Source organism: Lissotriton vulgaris, chromosome 6 (genome assembly GCF_964263255.1).
Source record: "Lissotriton vulgaris chromosome 6, aLisVul1.2, whole genome shotgun sequence".
Taxonomy (NCBI): Eukaryota; Metazoa; Chordata; class Amphibia; order Caudata; family Salamandridae; genus Lissotriton; species Lissotriton vulgaris.
The window spans coordinates 1532335210-1532356655 of record NC_141694.1 but is presented as its reverse complement, the minus strand read 5'-3'; the positions used below and the strand labels follow the sequence as shown (position 1 = coordinate 1532356655).

Below are 21446 nucleotides of genomic sequence, written 5' to 3'. Positions count from 1 at the left end.
ATTTTAGTTCCTTGTACCCACTTTTATTAGGTTGCCTGCCCCTACCCCTTAGTCCTGATGAAGACCCCGCAGCAAGGATATAAACATTCCCTGCATTGATAAGAGGGTCGAAACGTCGACTGTTGTTTTTACTGTGTCAAGTTCACGCCACCATTGTTTATATTAACTGTATTCTGTGAAGTATGCCTTTTCCAATGATGGTCGCCATTATTTTTTGGGCTATTTTGGCTATATAACTAAGTGCCAATTTTGTTCTAAATGTTTGATTTTACTGTCACACATTCCTACCACTCCCTCATCCTCACCTTGATCACTTCCTTCCTTCCTCCCTGGGGCACTGTATGACCTTAAATACATTTGACCGTTTGCTGTGTATATTCATTACACTTGATCCCTCAGTGAATAAAAACTTTGCGGATTTAATTGTTGTTTTATGATTAATTCTTTGAATTGTGTATATTGTTCCTTGTCTACACTGGGACCCCTCCCTCCTAGTAAGACTGACGCAGGCCCTTTCACATGGGACTGGCCCCATGTGAAAGGATGCATTGCATCACTTTCCTCTAAACACTCAACATTATTTTTTCACTCTATTTTTTTACACTGTTTTTCCCCGTGGTGCACTCAGGGTGCGCGTACCTGAGGGTGTACCGGGGAGCACCGCCAGCACTTACCCCGCGAAAATAAAAAAAATAAAAAAGTTTTTTAGCCCTTCAAGGTCCTTCTAGGCCCCCCTCAGAAAACCTAGGGGGTCAGGGGGTGTCTACTCTGCCCCTTTTTAATTATTTCCCCCTTTCTTTTTCACCTCTTGTGTCTCCATTCTACCGAGACACAAGATGGCGGACTCTCCAGACTGTTTCGAATGTTGACAGACACCCGACAGCCAATCAGCTTTCCGCTCGAGCACTCCCGTAGCGTGCCAGGTGCGCTCCCCGGTACGCGCACCTGTGAACGCTCGGAGAGCGCCTATAGATATATATGTGTTTTTGAAGTTAATTTTCGTAAAAACCACTGGAGCAATTTTCACCAAACATAGCAAAGGCACATCTGCGTACAAGTCCCTACAATTTTGCCAAGTTTGGCTTAATTCCGTTCAGCGGTTCGGGCTGTAGACTTGTCAGACCGTCCTATGGAAATTAACATGGGGAAAACTTTCAGGGAAGGAGCGCAGCGGAGCTGGCCAAAATTTGGGAAAATTACACACAAATTCCTCAACCGGCGACAGAGTTATTCCCAGTAGAATGTTGCGGATTTCCTATGGTAGCCAATCCTAACTATAACTATCTACTGGCGACCGCCAGTAGGTAATAATGTACATGTATATGGAGTTAAGCACAGTAAAACTTTGCTTACCCATTGCAACTCACCTTCACAATATTCTTGTCCTAGATATTCTTACCACAATATTATGGTCATATACAATTTTTTTCCCGATATTTTGGTCAATCAACACATGGGCTACTTAATCTACGTTTACCGACTTTACAGGTTGGATGTAGGGAACTGTAAATCAGCAGAATTTGGTTCTAGAGCTTTAGCAATGGCTATGTCCTAAACAACTGATTGCTCCTTGTATTTTGCAAAATTTTATTAAATTTGATTTCTGCATCATGTTGAGAGGTATCATGCTGGGAATCGAGTCGATATGTACTGCTACGTCCTCATTATCACGTAATTGTACCACAAATGGGTCAAAGATGTTTTGAATATATTCCTTCTTACTTTAAATATCCTTTCCTTGTAACAATACTTACAGCCATCCTTCACTAACCCACACACAACCTTGATTTTTTGCAGCTTTTGGGATGACATGAAGTGCAGTGGGACCCTTCTCTATTTATCATCTGGGTAAGAGGCAGGGCAATCAATGTAGCGAGATGGAGGGTAGGGTTTGAGTTGAAGGCCTTCAGGCTAGGTATATGGTGCCTGGAAGGGAGTGGGGGCACTTCATACATTCATACATGCAGTAAGTACCGGTAGGAGAAAAGGGTATTTAGAGTAATGAGGATTACAAGTAAGTAACCAATTCATTACAGGTCATCTCTAATTGGTTCCTCTGACAGAACAAGACATGTCTGCTTTTTCGTGTGGGATAAATATTCCAATTTTCCGCCCCATCACAGCAGTGTCCAATACGAAAATAAGCTGTTACCGTTCTAAATGCGTAACAAACTGTCGCTAAGTCAAGTTAAGGCTAGAGCTGCCGACTTTGAAGCTGGGGAAACAGGTTCGACTCTGGCCAGAGGCTACAACATCATGTGATTCTGGGCACATCGATTGATCTCCCTGTGCCTAAAAAATAAATCAAACATTTAATGTGTCTGTCTGTAATGGAGCTGATGCTCATGTAAAGCGCTTTGATACCTTTGTGTCGAGTTGGCACTTTATAAAACTTCAAAAAAAAGTCATGCAGAACTACCAAAGTGTTGCAGCAAACCAGTTCTCACTCCCTTGTATGTCTGCGATGTCACGTAAGCACTGCACAGCCGCAATCAAAATCAGACCCTCAGTGAGCAGGAATCAGTTTATTAGTCATGTTTTTGTGATAAAAGAGCATTCTTACATAATATTACATTAAGGGAGTACTTTTTACTTGTCACAATGTTTACTGAACACACAATGGAAAGAATCCTCAGTTTAATAAATTATGTTCATTATTTACCAAAGTTTGCTTGCCTGCACCTGTGACACGAATGCAATGTAGAGCTCTGCAGAGGCCCCTACCAATAGTAAATTGACAACATTTTTGGGTGGATCGTGCGAAAGCCTCCACGAAAACATTGGTAAACGAGGCCCTAAAACACTAATGGAAATGCCTAATATGAAGACATAATTGTTTTGCACGCTGAACCTGAGAAGATTGAGAGAACATATTTATTTATTTGTACTTGTTTCGAAGAACTTAGGGCCATATGTATGAACACATTTTCCCATAGACACAGAATGAGTAAAACCCTTTGATACATCTGGCCCTTAGACTTAATCTGGGTTGGTTTCAGAGAGCCTGATAAGAAGGTATTGAAGTACATACATTTCATTTGAGGTACACATACTACAATATATACTAACAAAATAGAACATCAACGATGGCTCAGTGAGCTAAATGTTCACTGCTGACAAATTAGGTGAATCCGTCATCTGGAAGTCATGAGGTTGAATCCCATTTGGTGAAACTATTAATTTAATCGGAGAGGGCATTCCAGATGTTTACACAGTTCTCTTTCTTAAAGAGGCCATTCCTCACCAAATGTTGCATCACCCAACAATAAGACCTTGGAATGTGTTTTTTTTAATGAGCTCTTAGTGGGTTGCAGAAATCATTGTAACATGATTTATTAGTTAGTTGCTTTAAAACAGTAAGGTTTGTCGAAACACATAGAATTCTAAGTGAATGAGTGAGCCTCTGTTCTGCGTAGTCACCAGTCGCTTTATTGAGTCTTCAAAGTAAATGACACATTTTCAAAGCAAGCTCCTCGCCTCTCACACTGCGCATTCTGCACAGAGCTGCTTGCTGCCTTCTCAGCATCCCGCCGCCCGTGTGGGTGGAAAGGAACAAGATTGTGCCCACACACGCCAAGAAAAAATGTGAACAGCCAGAAGGAGGTCTTTTATTTTAATCATGTTATGCTAGTTACAAACTGTCAATCCCTTCACCCACAGGTACGAGACAGAGGGGATTTCATATTACACACTGCAATGACATCTAGAAAAACAGTTCACCTGTTCTCTAAATGCCATTCCTTGCCTTTTTATCACTTTGGTTTTCATGAGCTTGAACAATTTTGGAACTCTGGTTTGCACATTGCGAGGTAAGCAAAAGAGAACTTCCGTAATGCAATCTCTTTGGCAGCATCTAGGAAGTGACACGATTATTCAGATGGTTTTATAATGCAGTTGATTTTATGGCAGGTAATCATACAGCAGTATCCAAACCTTACCTTATACCACCATGATTCATTTAATTTTGTGTATGGACACTTGTACGTGTAATTCACTGCAAACTGTATGGTGTACATGTCTGTTTTTATACAAAAAACTGCGTAGGATTGAAACACGTCAGAGTACTGAATAAACTTGCTCATGGTTTTTGTCCCGCACTGCTGCATGGGAAAGACGTTCCCATTCAGAAGTAGCAGTTTAAGGTCTAGATTTACAGTTCAGTGGTGATGGAAAATCCTCGAACTTCCAGAGAAGAGGTAAATGTGGGGACTGTCGTCTGGTGTAATATTCTGTACCAAACTGTCCTTATGGCTTAGGTCATGTTGGAGGATTACACATTACCAGAAACTACTAAGGACCTCAACACACATGACTTGGGAAATGGTCTGGAGTTTCTCCACCCCCCAGAGTCACTGATACTGCCAGGTCCGGTGGCTCAGGGGACTAAAACAGCCACTGCAGGGACCTGTGTTCGACCTCATGGTCACAGGTTCAAATCCCGGCGGGCCCACTTTCATCCATTTGAGGTTGAGAAAATGAGTATCATTGACTTGGGTAACAATAAACATCTGTTATTCAGGGACAGGACACCTTCAGGTAATCGTGCGCTTTACAAATAACCTGTTATGTTATACTAAGGGTACTGGTAACTCTAGGGGTGGGGGAAATCTGCCCCGTTATAAATTGCACCCTGGCAATACACCTACAAATGAGGAATTATCGGCAGAATCAGTGAATTTCCCAGTAATTCCTCATTTTGCCAGACTTTCACATGGAGTTCCTAAAAGAAAAAAATCAAAAATCTGACGAGGTCAGTAACTACTGAAGTGCACAGATTCAAGAATGCTGCGGAATGCCGCTGTTGGAGGCTAGAGTGGGATTACCATGAGATTTACAAAGAGGCCCATAAAAGAGTAAATAAAATCCAATTGTTTGCAGGTGCATATCCATAAACAGCATCCCTGCATATATTAATGAAGCTCCGGGCTGCATCCCTAGGGCGTGGAAACACGAGGCATGACGACGGCAGGACTGAAGACAGAGAGTGGAGAACTTTATGACACCCACAGTACGAAGCAGGGCAATACTTAAGAAATGTCACAGTTTTACAATAACAATACTGTAGAACTGTAAGTAAACAAAATGTAAAGCATTTCTGCATATTGTTATATAATCTGAAAATCATACAAAGGACACAAAAATGCCACATTCAACTGAGGTAATGAGTTCATTGCTTTGAACGTGCTCTCTGTGGGAAGAGAAGTACCTGAAAACACAATAACAAATACATATGGAAAGTGGTAGATCAGAACACGTGACCAGTGGAGGTGGGAGCTCGATAAATGCATGTGTGTGAAACTATTGAAAAACACCATGATAAACGCACGGACGTGCCGTCCACGGAGACAGCAGAGACAATGAAGAAAATGCACTTCCTGGCGTCTAGCCGCTTCCCAGCATAGTTGTTGCACGTTTGTTGGCTTCATCGATCCTCGTTTTATTGCAATCAGCCTGGAAAAATAGGCAAACAGAAATAACCATTTAGAAATTTGAAAGGAAACAAAATTAAATGAGGTTTATCGTGGCATTAGAGAGAATTTGGGAAGAAAAAGAACACGGGAATATCAAATCTTTAACTTTGAACAAATTATTCTAAAGCCCACGAAGTGCCCCAGAAACTTGAGGTCAGATTTACTAATATCTGGCACAACACAGCAAGACATCTTTCTGCGCTGCATCAAATGGAGAGGGCAGAAAGGAGCCATATTTACTTACATATGACGCATTCCTGCACACTCTCCGCTGGAGCACTGAGTGCTTCTTAATGCCAACACAAGCACCCTTTCGCTAGGGTGCAATGGTGCTTACATTACAGTCAGGGTTGTGTTTGTGCAGGAAGGAGTATATACCTGCACAAAAACAATTCTCTGAGGCTTTTCCTCTTACTGCAGGACACAGAGGAAAAAATGAGGAAAAATAAACACATTTCTCAGTTAAGCCTCATCTAGGAAGGCGTAGCATTTTGACAAATTCCTAGGTTTATTAGTATTAGTAAATCAGGAAATTCTCCAAAAACCATGGGTGGATGAATGGGAACACTGATGCTTCACCCACTGAATGCCTTCCCAGCGGAGAGTAGCACAAGGCAGCGACTTGCGCTACCTTGAGTTAGTCCAGATTTACAATGCCACGCAGGTGGCTCTGTATGGCATAGTAACTCAAATTTAAGGGCTGCGTCGCCTTGCGTTGCTTTGCGTGATGCAAGCCCTTAGTAAATCTGAGCTTAGGTACTTAAGTTTCTCTGCTGAACTTCATACTTGGTAATTTCATACTTACAAAGAAAAAAGCAGGTCAACACAATCTACATTTTGTACAATAAATTTTACTTTGAATGGGCATCCAGTATACCACAGAATTTGCGCAAACACCATAGCACATACTACACTTTAGGGCAGACGTTTAGAAATTGAAATATCAGCTACTGCTGCTTTACCTAGAGTTCTGTATATTTTCAGATGTACAGCTATAGCTAGGGAAAGTGACTGTATCTATAAAAAAGATGCATAATCTATCTGGAACGGGATAATGATGGCTCTTCTTGTGCACCGAAGAGTCAAGCGCCTGTTTTATGTACCTTCAGAGTATAACTTGAATTCAGTTAGCCCAAATTTTCTCAGACTTCGGGCCTTATTTAAAAACAGCACGATTCTGAAATAGGCACACCTTGTTCAAATTTTCCGAGATGGACTACCTGAATAGAAGGCACTAGCTCAGAGAAGTATTGGGCTAGGTAATTTCACTCTACTCCCTTCAGGCACAAACAAGAGGCGCTCAACAGTGAGCTGCAAAATGGGGTCATGATATGACTCCAAATTTTCAATGGGCAGATAAGTGTGAGTGCGTGTACCCAGAAAGGGCGTAACCTGGCCCTTACTGAGAGGATCTCAGAATTACCCATTGGAGCAGTATCAGTGTACCGAGCGGCATGACCAGAGGTGATATTAGTACTCCTGGGTATCCTAGGACATATTTCACCAGGCAAAACCTCGTCAAATATGCCTGTGGAAAACAGCCCAGAATATAGGAGTTACATGTAGCAAATCAATGCATACACACTTACGTCTGAAATAATTCCCCATTGAATAAGGGATATCTCATAATGGTACCATAATAAGGCACCCTGAAACTAGAGCACCTTCAGATTGGGATTTCCAGGTGAAGGATATGGTTTGCCACAAAGGACTCCCAGAGGGAATAAGAGGGAATATAAAATGGTAGGTCAACATGAAGTCTTGAGTAAAGGCATGCACACACTTGACCTTTTGGTAATACATATTTCAAGACAACCAAAGGGATGATCCACACAAGATACTGGCATGCTAGTATTTCATGCTCTTCTAGCAGTTTATCAAATGAAGGTGCTTAGAACCTTGTCAGCTCTCTGAGGGTCCATGGTATGGTTCATGTCAGGTATTCCCTTTGTTCTAAGGAGAATGGAGGCAAGTACACATGTACGGAGCTATCCATTTGATATAGATTATACAATTCTGGCTATTTGTTACTAGGACATGAGTTCTTAAACTGTCAGCCTAAAGAAATATGTTGCCATTTGCAAAGGGTTATTTTTTAAGGTAATTTCTCACATTAAAAAGCTTTGTAAATCACGTCCTATTTGTCAGAATCTGGAAAAGTGGGGGATACCTAAGCCTCTCCTCAACCAGTTGATCCTATTCCACACCGATACCTGGGTCAAGATCAAGCTGGGAGCCGGGACGCACCTCTTAAGGCAAATCAACACCCTCAAAGCCCTAAAAAAGGGTGTGTTCTAGCCCCCATGCTGTTTAACCTCTTTTTAGCAGACCTCCCAGGGGAATTGAACAATAGTACATCGCATGCCCCACTCTTGGGAAATATCTCGCTGTCCAATCTCCTATACGTGGACGACTAGGTTTTAATAAGCCGGACCCCAATTGGCCTCCAACATCTGGATGGGAGCATCTTAGACCGGGTAACGAAACTACAAGTATCTCGGAGTTCTACTCAACAGCAGAGGCTCATACAAACCCCAACTGAAGGCCTTGCAACGGAAGGGCACCACGAGCTACCTTGCAATGAAGCCCCTGAAGAAAGCCCTACCAGACCGAACATTAGATCCCCTATTACAGGTGATTCGAGCGCGTTTGAAGCCAATGCTCATATATGGTAGTGAACCAACGCAAGGCAAAGATGTGATAGTTTTAGACAAAATAATTGGTAGGTCATACAGAGCAATCTTTCAGCTACCAAACTATATGTTATCCACCCAAATACGCCTGGAATTCGGTCTTCAGAAGCAAATCGTGGAAAGAAGGGGAGCTTATATAAAAAGCTGGCACAAGATCAAAGGCGCTGAGCAGGGATCCCTAAATGCACATCTATGGTTTGAACTGTCACATCGAGAGAAATCACCCGCCAGAAAGTACTCGGTCGAATCACTTGGAAGGCTTGAATTGACCAACCTATGGGAATCCTCCATAGAGCACAAGAGCTTCAAAAAGGTTGTAACTAAAGTAATAAAATTGATATCCACAATAGAAGACAGGGAAACTTTGGCCAAGCGGGCTCACGGATGGACAGTACTTAATGACTATGCAGCTCTTATGCCACATGCTTATCTAAAAACAGGAGTTAAACAAAAGATAATAGAATTTTTTTTTTAAATAGCGCTTTAGCATTATACCAATTCCCCATCACTTGCCACCATGGAAAGGGAGACCAGAGGAGCAGTGCTGCCGTCTTTGTGGATCAGGAAAAGAGGACCCAATACATATTATTTGTATCTGCCCAAGCCTGTTAGACAAAAGACATGCCTTATTTCGACCAACATTAAATCAGAAGGGCATCAGGACCTGCAGGCAAGCAGTAAAATTGTGTTTTAATCCAGAAAAGATCCAACTAAACTGCCAATTTACAAAGTATTTTGATACAGTGGCAGAAAGACTTAAGCTTAAGTCGCAAGCGACAGCAGACTAGAAGGCAGCCGGTCTACTTTTACTGAGCACTTTAACAGTCAACCTGCATACCCCCTCTTACATCCAACTCATGTTTGCATTTTTGAAGCACAAGTACTTTATCCACGCTCTTACACACGTCAAAAGGCTTGAACAGATACTCCGAAGCATTGGCACTTTGTCCATATTTATATCCATCTCAAAAGGGCTGAACAGACAATAAAACCAAACTTGATACGACCTCTATCTAAAGCATAACATTTTGAGGGGATAAAATCGGCAAAATCCTAGCCTATAAAGTCGCCGAAGATAGAGCAGACACCCTAATCTCTAATATCCGGGGGCATGGGAACAAACTATACAACCACCCACAAGATATACTCGAGCAATTTTCCGATTACTATAGAATTCTATATACCCCTTATAACCCTGTAAATCATGATTTAATTCGGGAATATGTTGAAGAATACTCAATGAGCACAGAGAACATATTAGGCATGGGCTCATTGTCTGACGATATAACGCTGACAGAATTACACCTGGCCATCAATTCCTTACCTATTGGAAAAGCGGCAGGAGAGGATACTATACCTTTGGAGCTCTATAAAGCCTGTAGAATGGAATTGGAACAGCTACTTCTGGAAAATATGCAATCAATTGGGCTAAACGGAACGGCTCTCAAATCTTGGAACAGGACAAAAATAATTTTCTTTTTAAAGAAAGACAAGCCCAAGGAGGAGAGAGGGTCATATCGACCGATCTCCCTGATAAATACTGATGCGAAAATATTCACCAAAATTATGGCACTCCGACTAGCCCCAGTCATGCCCCAAATTGTTAATCCACAACAACACGGGTTTATCCCCGGGAGAGATACAACAACACATGTAAACATGGCCATTACAGCGTTTGATGTCGCGGAGACTGAGTCAACCCCACTCGGCATGATCTTATTAGATGCTGAAAAAGCTTTTGACCGAGTGGGGTGGGACTATCTCTGGAGCGCGCTGTCTAAAATGGGTTTTGGGGGGAACTTCCTGAAGGGTATACAGGCACTCTATGACAAGCCTACCGCCTGCATTAGCTATGGGGGCCTGACCTCATCAGAATTTCCAATTATGCGTGGGACCCATCAAGGCTGTCCCCTCTCACCTCTTTTATTTGCCCTTTCATTAGAACCTTTTTTGCTTGCCCTTCACTCCCAAATCCTGATTGTACCTTTTAGCTCCGGCTCACAGGAGCTGAAAATGACAGCTTATGCGGACGACATTGCCGTTTATACTTCCGACATCGCCGAAGCGCTGAAAGGGATTTCTATAGAGGCTGGGAAATTCGGGAAGGTGTCTGGCTATAAGCTTAATCCACAGAAGACACAAGTTATAGCAAACTACTCTCACACTGTGGCTGTCCCCGAGATCTGTAAAGATGCTACCTACTTAGGGGTCAAAATAACGGCCAAATTACAAGATATTAACAATATAAACTACAACGAGCTGATCAAACAAACTATTCTACTATAAAAAAAAGGGAACAGATTGCCCCTGAATTTGATTAGTAGAATCAATCTCATAAAGATGAAGGTTCTGCCAAAGTTTGTTTATTTGTTCCGATCCATCCCACTGGCACTAAATAATCAGTTCTTTCAACATCTAGATGGAGTACTGAGCAGCTTCATATGGAGTTATAAAAAGGCCAGAAGGTCATTAAAAATGTTAAAAAATAATACAAATAAGGGAGGGCTGATTTTTCCAGATTTTAAATTGTATTTTTGGTCTGCGTTCTTTACACGTTTACGTTCCTTACTGCACGGAGATTATGCTCTTTTTTTCACTTTTTTATGTTGAAACAAGACTCACACCTGTTTCTGCTTAGAGTTAATGACCCAAACTATTACAAGAGGGTGAGATTTAAGACCGCTAGAGACATTATTAGGATCTGGGGCAATGTACTAACATTCTGCAAAACAACTTTTTTTCACCCGAAGCTTCCGCTATGGGGTAACCCAGGTCTCCCGGCTATCTTCACGGATAATATTACTCATAATTGGGCGGCGCTTGGGATTAAGGTTTTGGCGGATATGTACGGCACGCAGGGGTTTTTGGAATTTAATACGCTCAAACAGATATATGATTTACCGGAAGCCACAAGATACAAACATCTACAGATGCACGATTACTTGATTAACAAAAAAAAGATCCAAAATATCACTGAATACGATGTATGGACTTGTCTATACTCAAACAAGAATAAATCAGTTATAAGTGAGGCATATAAATTACTTAGTAACTTTAAAGTGAATGATGGCGACAAATTGGCTGCGAAGTGGGGCACTCAACTAGGCTTAAATATTACCCTAAATCAAATTGAGCACTCTCTGGCTAACATCAACAATCTTGTACGGTCATCTAGCCTTAGGCTACAACAATTCAGAACGACCTGTATGCTCTACTACACCCCGGAAAGAATTTCTAGATGGTCCCCTAACGCCTCCTATAGCCATCGCACTAAATGCCCTAAATGCTTAGCCGATGCAGCCAATCTAGTACACATGTTGTTCTCATGCCCCAAACTCAAGACCTTTTGGGGGGACATACAGAATGTTCTGAGACTAAAGAACATTTTGCTACCTACCATCACGGCTGCCTCGGTTCTACTAGACTTTTACCCCCTGTCATCTCCACAATCTGCCTTAGTCACTATACTTATGTCCTGTGCCAAATTAACCTTGGCCAGGGCCTGGACCGATACGGAACCACCGACGGTTTGGAACTGGTGGGTACTAGTAACAGAGATACATGCCATGGAGCTAGCCTTAGCAAATCTTAGGGGAACACGCTCACTGATCAAATTTAACAGGAACTGGGGCACCTTTTTAGAGTAAAATTCTGCTCAATGTTGCACAATTGTTAATTTTCTCCTTTTTGTAAAGAAAATTATGTCTATAGTTTGATTATGAATTAGGAATTTTCTTATTGTCTCCATATATCAATCCATTTGCTATATAACATACTTACTTTGATGTCTTTTTGTACATGTATGAAACTATCTATGTCTATTTTTTCTTTCTTTTTTATGTCAGCTGGCTAACAATAAAAAAAAAAAAAAAGCATAACATTTTGAAAGACTGGATTTTAAATGTTAAAGCATAAATTGGGATAATGGTTTTTATCTTCTCTTTTTTTAAAGTACTTTTAATGCCTCAATGTTTTTTCTTTTAAAATTGTGAGTTTTAATTAACTGACAATAAAAATACATACTTACTTACGCCCTATACGGATTTGCTGATGTCCAAAACTATTTGCACAATACTATGTCCTAATAAAGTCAATGTTGTGATCAAAATTGCATTGATATGAATAATAAAGTAATAAAGTAAGCGATGTAATGCTATTTATGTTCCACTATGTCCACAGCTAAAAGCTTATATTTTGGTATATTACATTTTTTTTTAAAAGGGGCAAAAAGTAAGTTTTATAGCACCATTTTCACATACATTGATTACAGATCCTGGTTAAAGGGACATGAATTAAATATTTCAAAAATATTGTGGTGAGCCAGATAAGCCTTATTTTTCATGTATTAATGGGGTTCACCCTTGCAAGAATTGTTGGAAGAAATGATGGATTAATGGTCCCTAATAATTTACTAAAGACATATGTATTACAGCCAGTTAAAAATCTCATTGTTCAACTTCACAGGTTTACAGTGTATGTTTACAGCATCTTTTTAAACTTCATTTACCCAGTCTGCCCCATCCAGCTAGATTCTCAGTTATTTGTTATGATGGAGAATCTACTTGGAAGGGTCAGATTTAAAAAATCAAAAGTTATAACAATCCCACAATCACATAAAATCTGACAATCGCATAGCATCGAAAGCCAAACTAGAGAAACACTACAGGCTCACACAGCAAAGTTACTGCTAAATTATACAGAGTTGACATGACCAGAGAGCAGACAGATTCGCTCAATTTTACCTGATTAATCTCAATACCAGTAAAGATATCACACATTCTTTTCACAGGAGAATGAAATGCCTTCACCCAAGTCAAGAAACAACAGCCAAAGTAGTAAGTGTTCTGTGGCACTAGGCAACAAAAATCATCAACAAGCTTCCAGATCTATGCTTACCTAATAATTTCACTTCTGCTCAAGGACTGTCAGGACTTACTCTACAGCAGGTCTCAGGGTTGCTAGTCCATGGGAGATTCAGAAACAAGGAGTGACATCAATCAATCAATCAATCAAGGACATTTATAGAGCGCACTACTTACCCGGAGGGTCTCAAGGCGCTTGGGGGGGGGGGGGAATCCTGCTACTGCTCGAACAGCCAGGTCTTGAGCTTCTTCCTGAAGGAGAGGTGGTCTTGGGTCAGGCGCAGGTCGGCCGGGAGGGAGTTCCAGGTCTTGGCGGCCAGGTAGGAGAAGGACCTTCCTCCTGTAGTCGTTCTTAGGATGCGGGGGACGGCGGCGAGGGCGTGACTGGCTGATCGGAGGTGGCGTTTGGGAGCGTAGAAGTTGATGCGGTTGTTGAGGTAGCTCGGGCCTTGATCGTGTAGGGCTTTGTGTGCGTGGGTAAGGAGACGGAAGGTGATTCTTTTGTTGACGGGGAGCCAATGCAGGTCTCTCAGATGTCCGGAGATGTGGCTGTGTCGTGGGATGTCGAGGATGAGTCTGGCCGAGGCGTTCTGGATCCGCTGGAGTCTCTTCTGGAGCTTGGTGGTGGTTCCGGCGTAGAGGGCGTTGCCGTAGTCCAGTCGGCTGGTGACGAGGGCCTGGGTGACCGTCTTCCTGGTCTCGGTGGGGATCCACCGGAAGATCTTCCGTAGCATGCGCAGGATGTTGAAGCACGACGAGGAGACAACGTTGACCTGTCTGGTCATGGAGAGGGAGGAGTCCAGGATGAAGCCCAGGTTGCGTGCGTGGTCTGTCGGTTTGGGTGCGGTGCCCAGGGCGGGGGGCCACCAGGAGTCGTCCCAGGCGGAGGGCGCGGAGCCCAGGATGAGGACTTCCGTCTTGCCCGAGTTCAGTTTCAGGCGGCTGGTCGTCATCCACTCGGCTACGTCTTTCATCCCTTCGTGAAGGTTGGCTCTGGCGGCGGCGGGGTCGTTGGTCAGGGAGAGGATCAGCTGGGTGTCGTCCGCGTAGGAGATGATGTTGAGGTTGTGTTGGCGTGCGATGGCCGCGAGGGGGCTCATGTAGACGTTGAAGAGGGTGGGGCTCAGCGAGGATCCTTGAGGGACGCCGCAGATGATTTCGGTGGCCTCTGACTTGTACGGTGGTAGGCGGACTCTCTGTGTTCTTCCGTTGAGGAAGGAGATGATCCATTCCAGTGCCTTCTCCTGGATTCCGACGTTGCTGAGGCGCTGCACTAGGGTGCGGTGGCAGACAGTGTCGAATGCCGCGGAGAGGTCTAGGAGGATGAGGGCCGCTGTTTCTCCGTTGTCCATCAGGGCTCGGATGTCGTCGGTGGCAGCGATGAGGGCGGTCTCGGTGCTGTGGTTGGCTCGGAAGCCAGACTGTGAGGGGTCGAGGGATCCATTCGTCTCGAGGAAGGCGGCCAGCTGTTTGTTGACGGTCTTCTCGATGACTTTGGCTGGGAACGGGAGGAGCGAGATTGGGCGGTAATTCTTGAGTTCGGTGGGGTCCGCTGTTGGTTTCTTTAGTAGAGCATGGCACTTGTGGATGGTGGGTCGATGAAGGTTGGGGCATCTTCAAGCCAAGTATTGTCGTGCTAACCATTCTGAGATGGTGGAGGCCCCAGTACAGAGAATAAGAGGTCAGTCCACAGCAAGAAGGCAATCAGGTCCCTTACCTTGTTCACAAAAGCCAGACCAATATTAAAGGGCTGTATTCTCAATCAGTCTTCGACTAACATCTGTGAGTGTTGAAAGGCCTGCTCCTCATTGCAGTTCATATTTGGCACCCCTGCCATTTGACGCTTTGTTATTCTCTTGCATTTTTCTGTGTAGCTTTACCAGGAAGGAATCACTGTGCTGTTGCTACTTACCTCTTGATATTCCTCATTCAGCATCTTTCATCCTATAATTTCAAGATTCATTCTTTTGGCAAAGCTGTTCCCTAGCCTCCAGGTGGTGAGTGGGATAACAAATGATTTTTATGTATTTGACTTGCAATTGTCTAGTTGTGAAGTGTGTTCAGACTTTGAATGCATTCTTACAGAGGATCCAGACAGCTTGCATTTCAATGCCATTGCCTTTCTGTTCCCTCTCCCCTGTTTCTGCAGGGCCTGATTGTTAGCGCTTGTGGGTATTAACAAGGATCTTAGGCTTCAGGGGGGTGTGAGCCTATCTGTTTGGATTCCAGTTCTGGACACAGGCATGACAATAACAACAACCTCTGATTGCCAAACCTCCCAAAGCAGGATATCTGCACCACACACTCTAAACTCTTTTGCCAAAACCCCTAAAGTAAAGCAATCAGATAATCAAAGGTATAAACATTGCAAACTTGTCAGGATACCCTTAACTTTTAAGGGAAGGGAGAAACCATTCTACTAGAATACAAGTGAAAGCAATCATCTGTTCTTCCCTATGAACTGAGATATGACCTGAAAACATCTTATATTAAACTAATCTTAAAGCGGTGGGCTCTAGACCACTTGGACCTAGCAAACTACAGACCAATAGCCCATGGATCTTATTTAAGGAAAATAATTGAAAAGGCAGATTTATTTCTAGATCTGCTGCTCCATTAAAAAACAGACGACTGTCCCATAAATAAACAAGAACCAGACATGGAAGAAGAACTGAACCAGGATTAAACTCCATCTGGGATGACTTCAAGAATTCCACTAATTCAAATGGAGTCATCACATTACTGCTCTTGACCTTTCATTACTATATGACTCTAGACCACCAACTACTTGCCCAAAGACTATATGACACTAGAATACAGAGTTCAGTCCAGAATTGGAAACCTCAAAGATAGTCCAAATAGTCCCCTGATCACTTTTTGTCCATTCACCTGTTAGACAGGTATTCCTAATGGCTCAACAGGAGGACCTGGCTTGGCAGTTCGTGCTGGACTGTTCCCACAAGGAACAAGGTCGAGACTGATTAGCATATGGCTGGGTCCAAACTGGGGTGGTGTGGTGAGCAAAAGAATGATGGATTAAACCCAGATCCTAGTGACTGGGCGTGAATGTTTGCATTGTCCAACATTTTGTCCATCAAGTGTTTCTTTTGCATAGTTAAAAACTGCAGGCCGACCAGTCAAAATAACCCTTTTTGACTGTGGAAAGAGACTTTGTTTTTAAATATTAAGTGGTCACCCCTAAGTAGACCTTGTAGGCTATGTAACCCACAAGTGATGGTAGATGGTATTTAAAATTGGGACATGTAGAAATGTAACGTCCCCATGTCTCTGCAGAGACAAGCCCTCAAAAGGTTTTTTTCACTGTGGAAGGTCCTGGCTGCACTATGAAAAAACAATAGTGCAAATTAAAATATTTATTTATCTCAGGTTTAGGAATAGCAAGGAAAATAACTAAACCACTCTTTTTATTAATGATAATAAATATTTAGGAAAAGTAACTTTTAGAAAATTACTTTTTTCCAGTCTGAAGCCCTTGAAACTGATTTATATTAGCTCCTAAAAAGCTGTCCAGCAAATGCTTGACATTAATGAAGTGTAAAAGCTGCACTCAAAGCAGGGACAATTGTCTGGATGCATGGAGGTGCTTTTTCTGCTCCTGAGGGAAAACCAGTTGGGGTATGCACAGGAAGGTAATTAACCTCACGGGGAAGAGCCGTTTCATACGTAAGTCTCAGGTGAGACCTAGACAGCTCCAGTGTTTGTTCTCATAGTTAGGCTAGTGCAAAAACCCAGTGGGAACACAGCTACCCCAGAACCGGTTTGAGTTACCATGGAGGAGGGGACTGCTTATTACTCTGGCCTCACCTCTAAGGGAGCATACAGACTCTGCACAAGGCTCTGTACAATTTTGGGAATAAGGGGCACTGTGGATTGTCTGAAGTAGAGCAAACAGGAGCTGCAGAAAACGGGTCGAGGTTGACCCGGTATGTTATTTCCATTGGTAAAGGAAGAGTCAGGAGTCACTCACATCCACTAGCTGGTGCTAAGAATAAAGGTAGTACCACAAGGCACTCACCTCAAAACACTTTCTGGACTTGTGGAAGAACATAAAATGGAATGAACCTGCAGTTTGGGACCTGTGAGGTGACGTGAAGGTCTGGATCTGTTCCCAATTGGACCCAGGACAAAGAAGTGGACTCCAAGGGTCAGCTGGCTGCCCTTCTTGTGGCTAAAGGGATAGGAAAAGCTGCAAGAGGGTGGTATCAACCACCAAAGCAATCCGCCTAAGGTGCGACTCCGCTGGGCTAGAGAAACATCTTTTGCCCATTTGGAGCTTCTCCACAGCAACAAATCCATTTCAGTGAGCCCTCAGAAAGGAGGTTGATAGCAAAGCTCCAAAGGTCTCTAGATTTTGTTGGGAAGAAATTCTTGGTAGCGAAAGAAGGTGATCAAAGGAAGCAAAAACAGGATTACAGATTTTAAAAAACAATGCATTCTCTTTGGGGTTCAATTGAAACTTGGTCTCCCTTCCCCAGTAAAAACAAGCTCTTGGAAAATCTGTGGGAAAGGTTGGCAGTTGTCTGGACCTGGCCTATTTGAGGGAGAAGCCTTCCATCAGCTTCTCATGAAATACTCTTGGCCAGCACACAGTCTTTCCCTACTTGGCCCAGGTGCATTACCCTAGGTTACTGAATGAAATTATAAAGGGGAGAGTGGGGCATAACCTAATCTTTTCATTCTCTATATGGCGCAAAGCTGTTTGGGATGGTAATGGGTTTTGAACATGGTCCCTGAATATAAAATGCTCCTTGTCTCATGAACGTATGGACTGCATTTTTTATATTACCGCTTGTATTAAGTTTTTAAGGCCTCTATTTTTAAAATACCAAACACTTTCAAGGTCGGGGGCGACAGGGCTGCTATCTGAAATGTGTTATCTTGATGTTGCAGTTGGAATTGCACATTTTATAGGTACTGCTAAGCAGAGTTTTAAGGATGGGTTGGAATAGGCCATGCTGCTTCTGGGGGGCAGTGGGTTTTAAGTTGATATTATAATGCAACAGCTATACTGTTTCATTGTTTTAGAACATTTTATGGACAAATGTCCTAATAAACAGTTTTTTTAACCTTTTTTTACCAGCAAGGCTGTATGTGGCCTTGTGGAACTCATCATTGAATGCAGCCTGCAACCTTGTCCCTTTGGAGAATTCAGCGCTCCAAAAACGAGACTAGGTAGAAATCTTGACCAGCTGAAGGTGCAAAGAGTAGCCTAAGCCAGCTGACAAGAGGACTTCTCTGGGTGGGATTATTTTAACTTTCCTGCTTGGAGCATTCCCCGCCCAAAAAATGGCTCCAGCGGGACCTTGCCTAATGGCTATCCAGCCTCATGGATCTCTTCTCAGGCACAGCTTGCAATCTTAACCCGCTGGAGGACTTCTTTTAAATTGCATTTCAGAGCATAAGCCCTAAGGAAAAGTCTCTAATGAGATAAACATACTTGGTGTATCTGACCAGTGCTCCATTGCTGTTGGTCTGAAATCGTGCCTAGTCAGCCACGACCAGTAACATTCATTGGCGCTTTAAGCGTTCTCTGCACTTTTTTGCTTAAACTTTACAAATTCGTATCTCTGGTTACCCTTAATGATTTGGTGTAGTTTTGGTGTTGTTGGCTTATTCGATTTTTCTCTATTATTATATATGGTAATGTGATTTATATTGTGTTATTTATTTGACATTTTAACTGGTTTGATACATCTAAATGCTTTGCATATTTTCTTTACGTTGAGTCTGGCTGCTCTGTGCAAGACTTACAAGGGGTTTGTAAGAAATTGGGTTACTGGTAGGGGGGACTCTACTCAAGCAGAAACCACTATCCTTGTCAGGGTGAAGTCACAAACAAACCCCAAATTCACCTATGCTCGCCCTCTGATTTCTTGGCAGAAAGCAGTCAGGTTTAACTTAGAGGCAATGTGTAGTATTTGTGTGACAAATGCAATAAGAACAAGTGATGAATGGAATGCTGAACAATATCAAACACACACTCTCAGTACAGAGATCTGGACCTAAATCGATCATTGTTTAGCTCACCAAATCATTCCAGTTTGAACCCAGCCATATGCAAATCAGTCTTGACCCTGCTCCCCATGGAAATAGTCCAGCCCCAACTGCCAGGCCAGGTCCTCCCTGGACAGGAAATAAGCATCAAAGAGTCAGTTTAGCGGTATCACTACTCATCAGCCAGGATAGCTTCCATCCGGTGGCACAGCAAGCATGGGACACACACCTTGGCATACCGGCCCCACTTAAAGCAACAAATGCAAAAATAACAAGTGATGGCCGGAATGCTGAACAATGTCAAACACTCACCCCAGTAGAGAGATCCGGACCTAAATCAATTTTTTTGCCTACCATACCATTCCAGCTGGGACCCAGCCATATGCAAATCAGGCTTGACCCCACTTCCCATGGGACCAGTTTAGCCCCCAACTGCCAGGCCAGGTCCTCCATGGACAGGAAACCAGCATCCTAAGACCACTTTTAGGGTATCACCCCTCATCAGCCAGGATAGCTTGACTCCTGTGGCAAGGCGAGCAAGAGACCGACGACTGGGCATACCCTTTCCACTTCGGGTGACAAATGCAGGAAGAAAAAGTGATGGATGGAATGCTGAATAATGTCAAACACTCTCACCCCCAGTACAGAGATCTGTGCCTAAAGCCATTATTTTTTTGCTCACAACCCCATTCAAGTTTGGACCGAGTCATATGCAAATCAGTCTTGAAAAATAGCGCCAAAAAGCACAAAGCACCGTGGACATCTGGCCACACCAGACCAAGGCAAAGTGACATGTTCAGGCCGGCTGCGATGGTATGTGGACCAGCTATAAGTGTACCTTAAATCCTGGTTGTGCAGCATTGGGAAGTCCTGCATCGAGGATGAGTTGCACAGCCGAGGTAATAAAAGAGATGCATGGTGCAGCATTGGTTCTGAGGAGCTGCAAGGCTTCAATGCACGGCCCTGCTTCGTCATCCAGGAGGCCTTTGATGAGGGTGCTGGTGATGCAAAGTCCTGTGTCATGGATGCATCTCACAGCAGCTGTTCCGATGAGGCTACAGGCAGTGAGGGCGATGTGGAGTCCTGGCAATGGGAAAGTCCAAGCAGCAGAGGTGATGCAAAAGTTCTGTTCGTGGCTGCGCCTCGCAGCAGAGGAGATGTGTTGGTTCTCCTGGATGCACAGTTTGGCTGGCAGAGGAACCACTTCCAAAGGTCCAGGTCCGGGGTGGTACCACTTGGCATGATGGGACTCAGAGTTCAGGTGCTGGTTACAGTTACAAGAGACTAGACCTTGAAGTCATACTGGTGGTCCTGGGTACAAGTTGCAGGTCCAGTCCTTCTCACCCAGTCAGGAGGGCATCAGGTCAGTAGTCCTTCAGGGCAGCAGTCCAGCACAGTGACAAATATTTCAGCAGCACACCAGTTCTTCTTCCTGGCACAGTCTCACACATGTCTAAAAGTATACTAAAGAGTTATTGTCTGAGGTCCAATATTTACACCTGGTGTCTTCTTTGAAGTAGGAGAAGCTTCTAGAGGATTCCCTTTGAAGTGCACAGCTTTCCTGCCTCTCTTGCCCTGGCTCCAGACTGATTGCAGGGGTACGTAGCGCTGTACCCATCTCTGCTTCGACATCTTGTTAGCGATGGCCCATTAAGGCACATTTATGCTCCCTATTGTCTGTGGCTGTCTTGGAGGAATACACAAAGTCCAACTGCCAACCACACCTAGTCATGTGACCCAGAGACAGGTTGGAGGCACTAATGCCTAAGGCAGAAAAATGCTAACTTTCTAAAAGTGATGAAATATGCGCATGTTAAGCTTTGTTACGGCATGCAGAACACAAGCTGCATTATTTGTTCATCTTTTTTAACACTATCTGCGAGGATCAAGAATAAAAGCATATTTCAATCAACTTCATGGTTTGAACATCTCATTCGCAACTTTTGAATCTGTGAAAAATTGCTTCGAATACTATTGTTTATCTGAGAAAATTGTATAATCCTGTGATTAATTTGATTATGTTGCGTACACTGTAATGTGACGTGTGTGTAGTGCACTGGGCATTCTCAGATACATTTCTGGGTATTTCCTTTCAACTTTATAAAAGTGCCATTTTCAAAATTGTAATTTAAAATCTGACTTAAAGATAAAAGCGGATTTTTCATTACAATTCCAAAGACACCAAACATGAACAGTCTATCTGTTCCCATTTGGAAGTTACAGCTTTTAAATGTAATAAGGCAACTCCAATATTATCCTATTGGAGAGGCAGGCCTTGCAGTAGTGAAAGACGAATTTAGGAGTTTTTCAATGCCAGAACATGTAAAACTTAAAAGTAGATGTCCTACTTTTTAAATACATGGCACCCTTCCCTGTGGGCTGTTTAACACCTACCATAGGGGTGA

The 21446-nt window shown here is 43.1% G+C and overlaps 1 protein-coding gene across 1 annotated transcript in view; it reads right to left on the bottom strand.

Moving 5' to 3' along the window:
- Positions 1-2509: 2509 nt before the first annotated feature.
- LOC147709106 (synaptosomal-associated protein 25-like) overlaps positions 2510-21446 on the bottom strand; it is a 301468-nt gene continuing 282531 nt past the window's right edge. Inside the window, exon 8 of the mRNA XM_086927712.1 lies at positions 2510-5451. Coding sequence (XP_086783838.1) covers positions 5383-5451 — 69 coding nt within the window. The 3' untranslated portion in view covers positions 2510-5382. The remainder of the gene's footprint in view (positions 5452-21446) is intronic.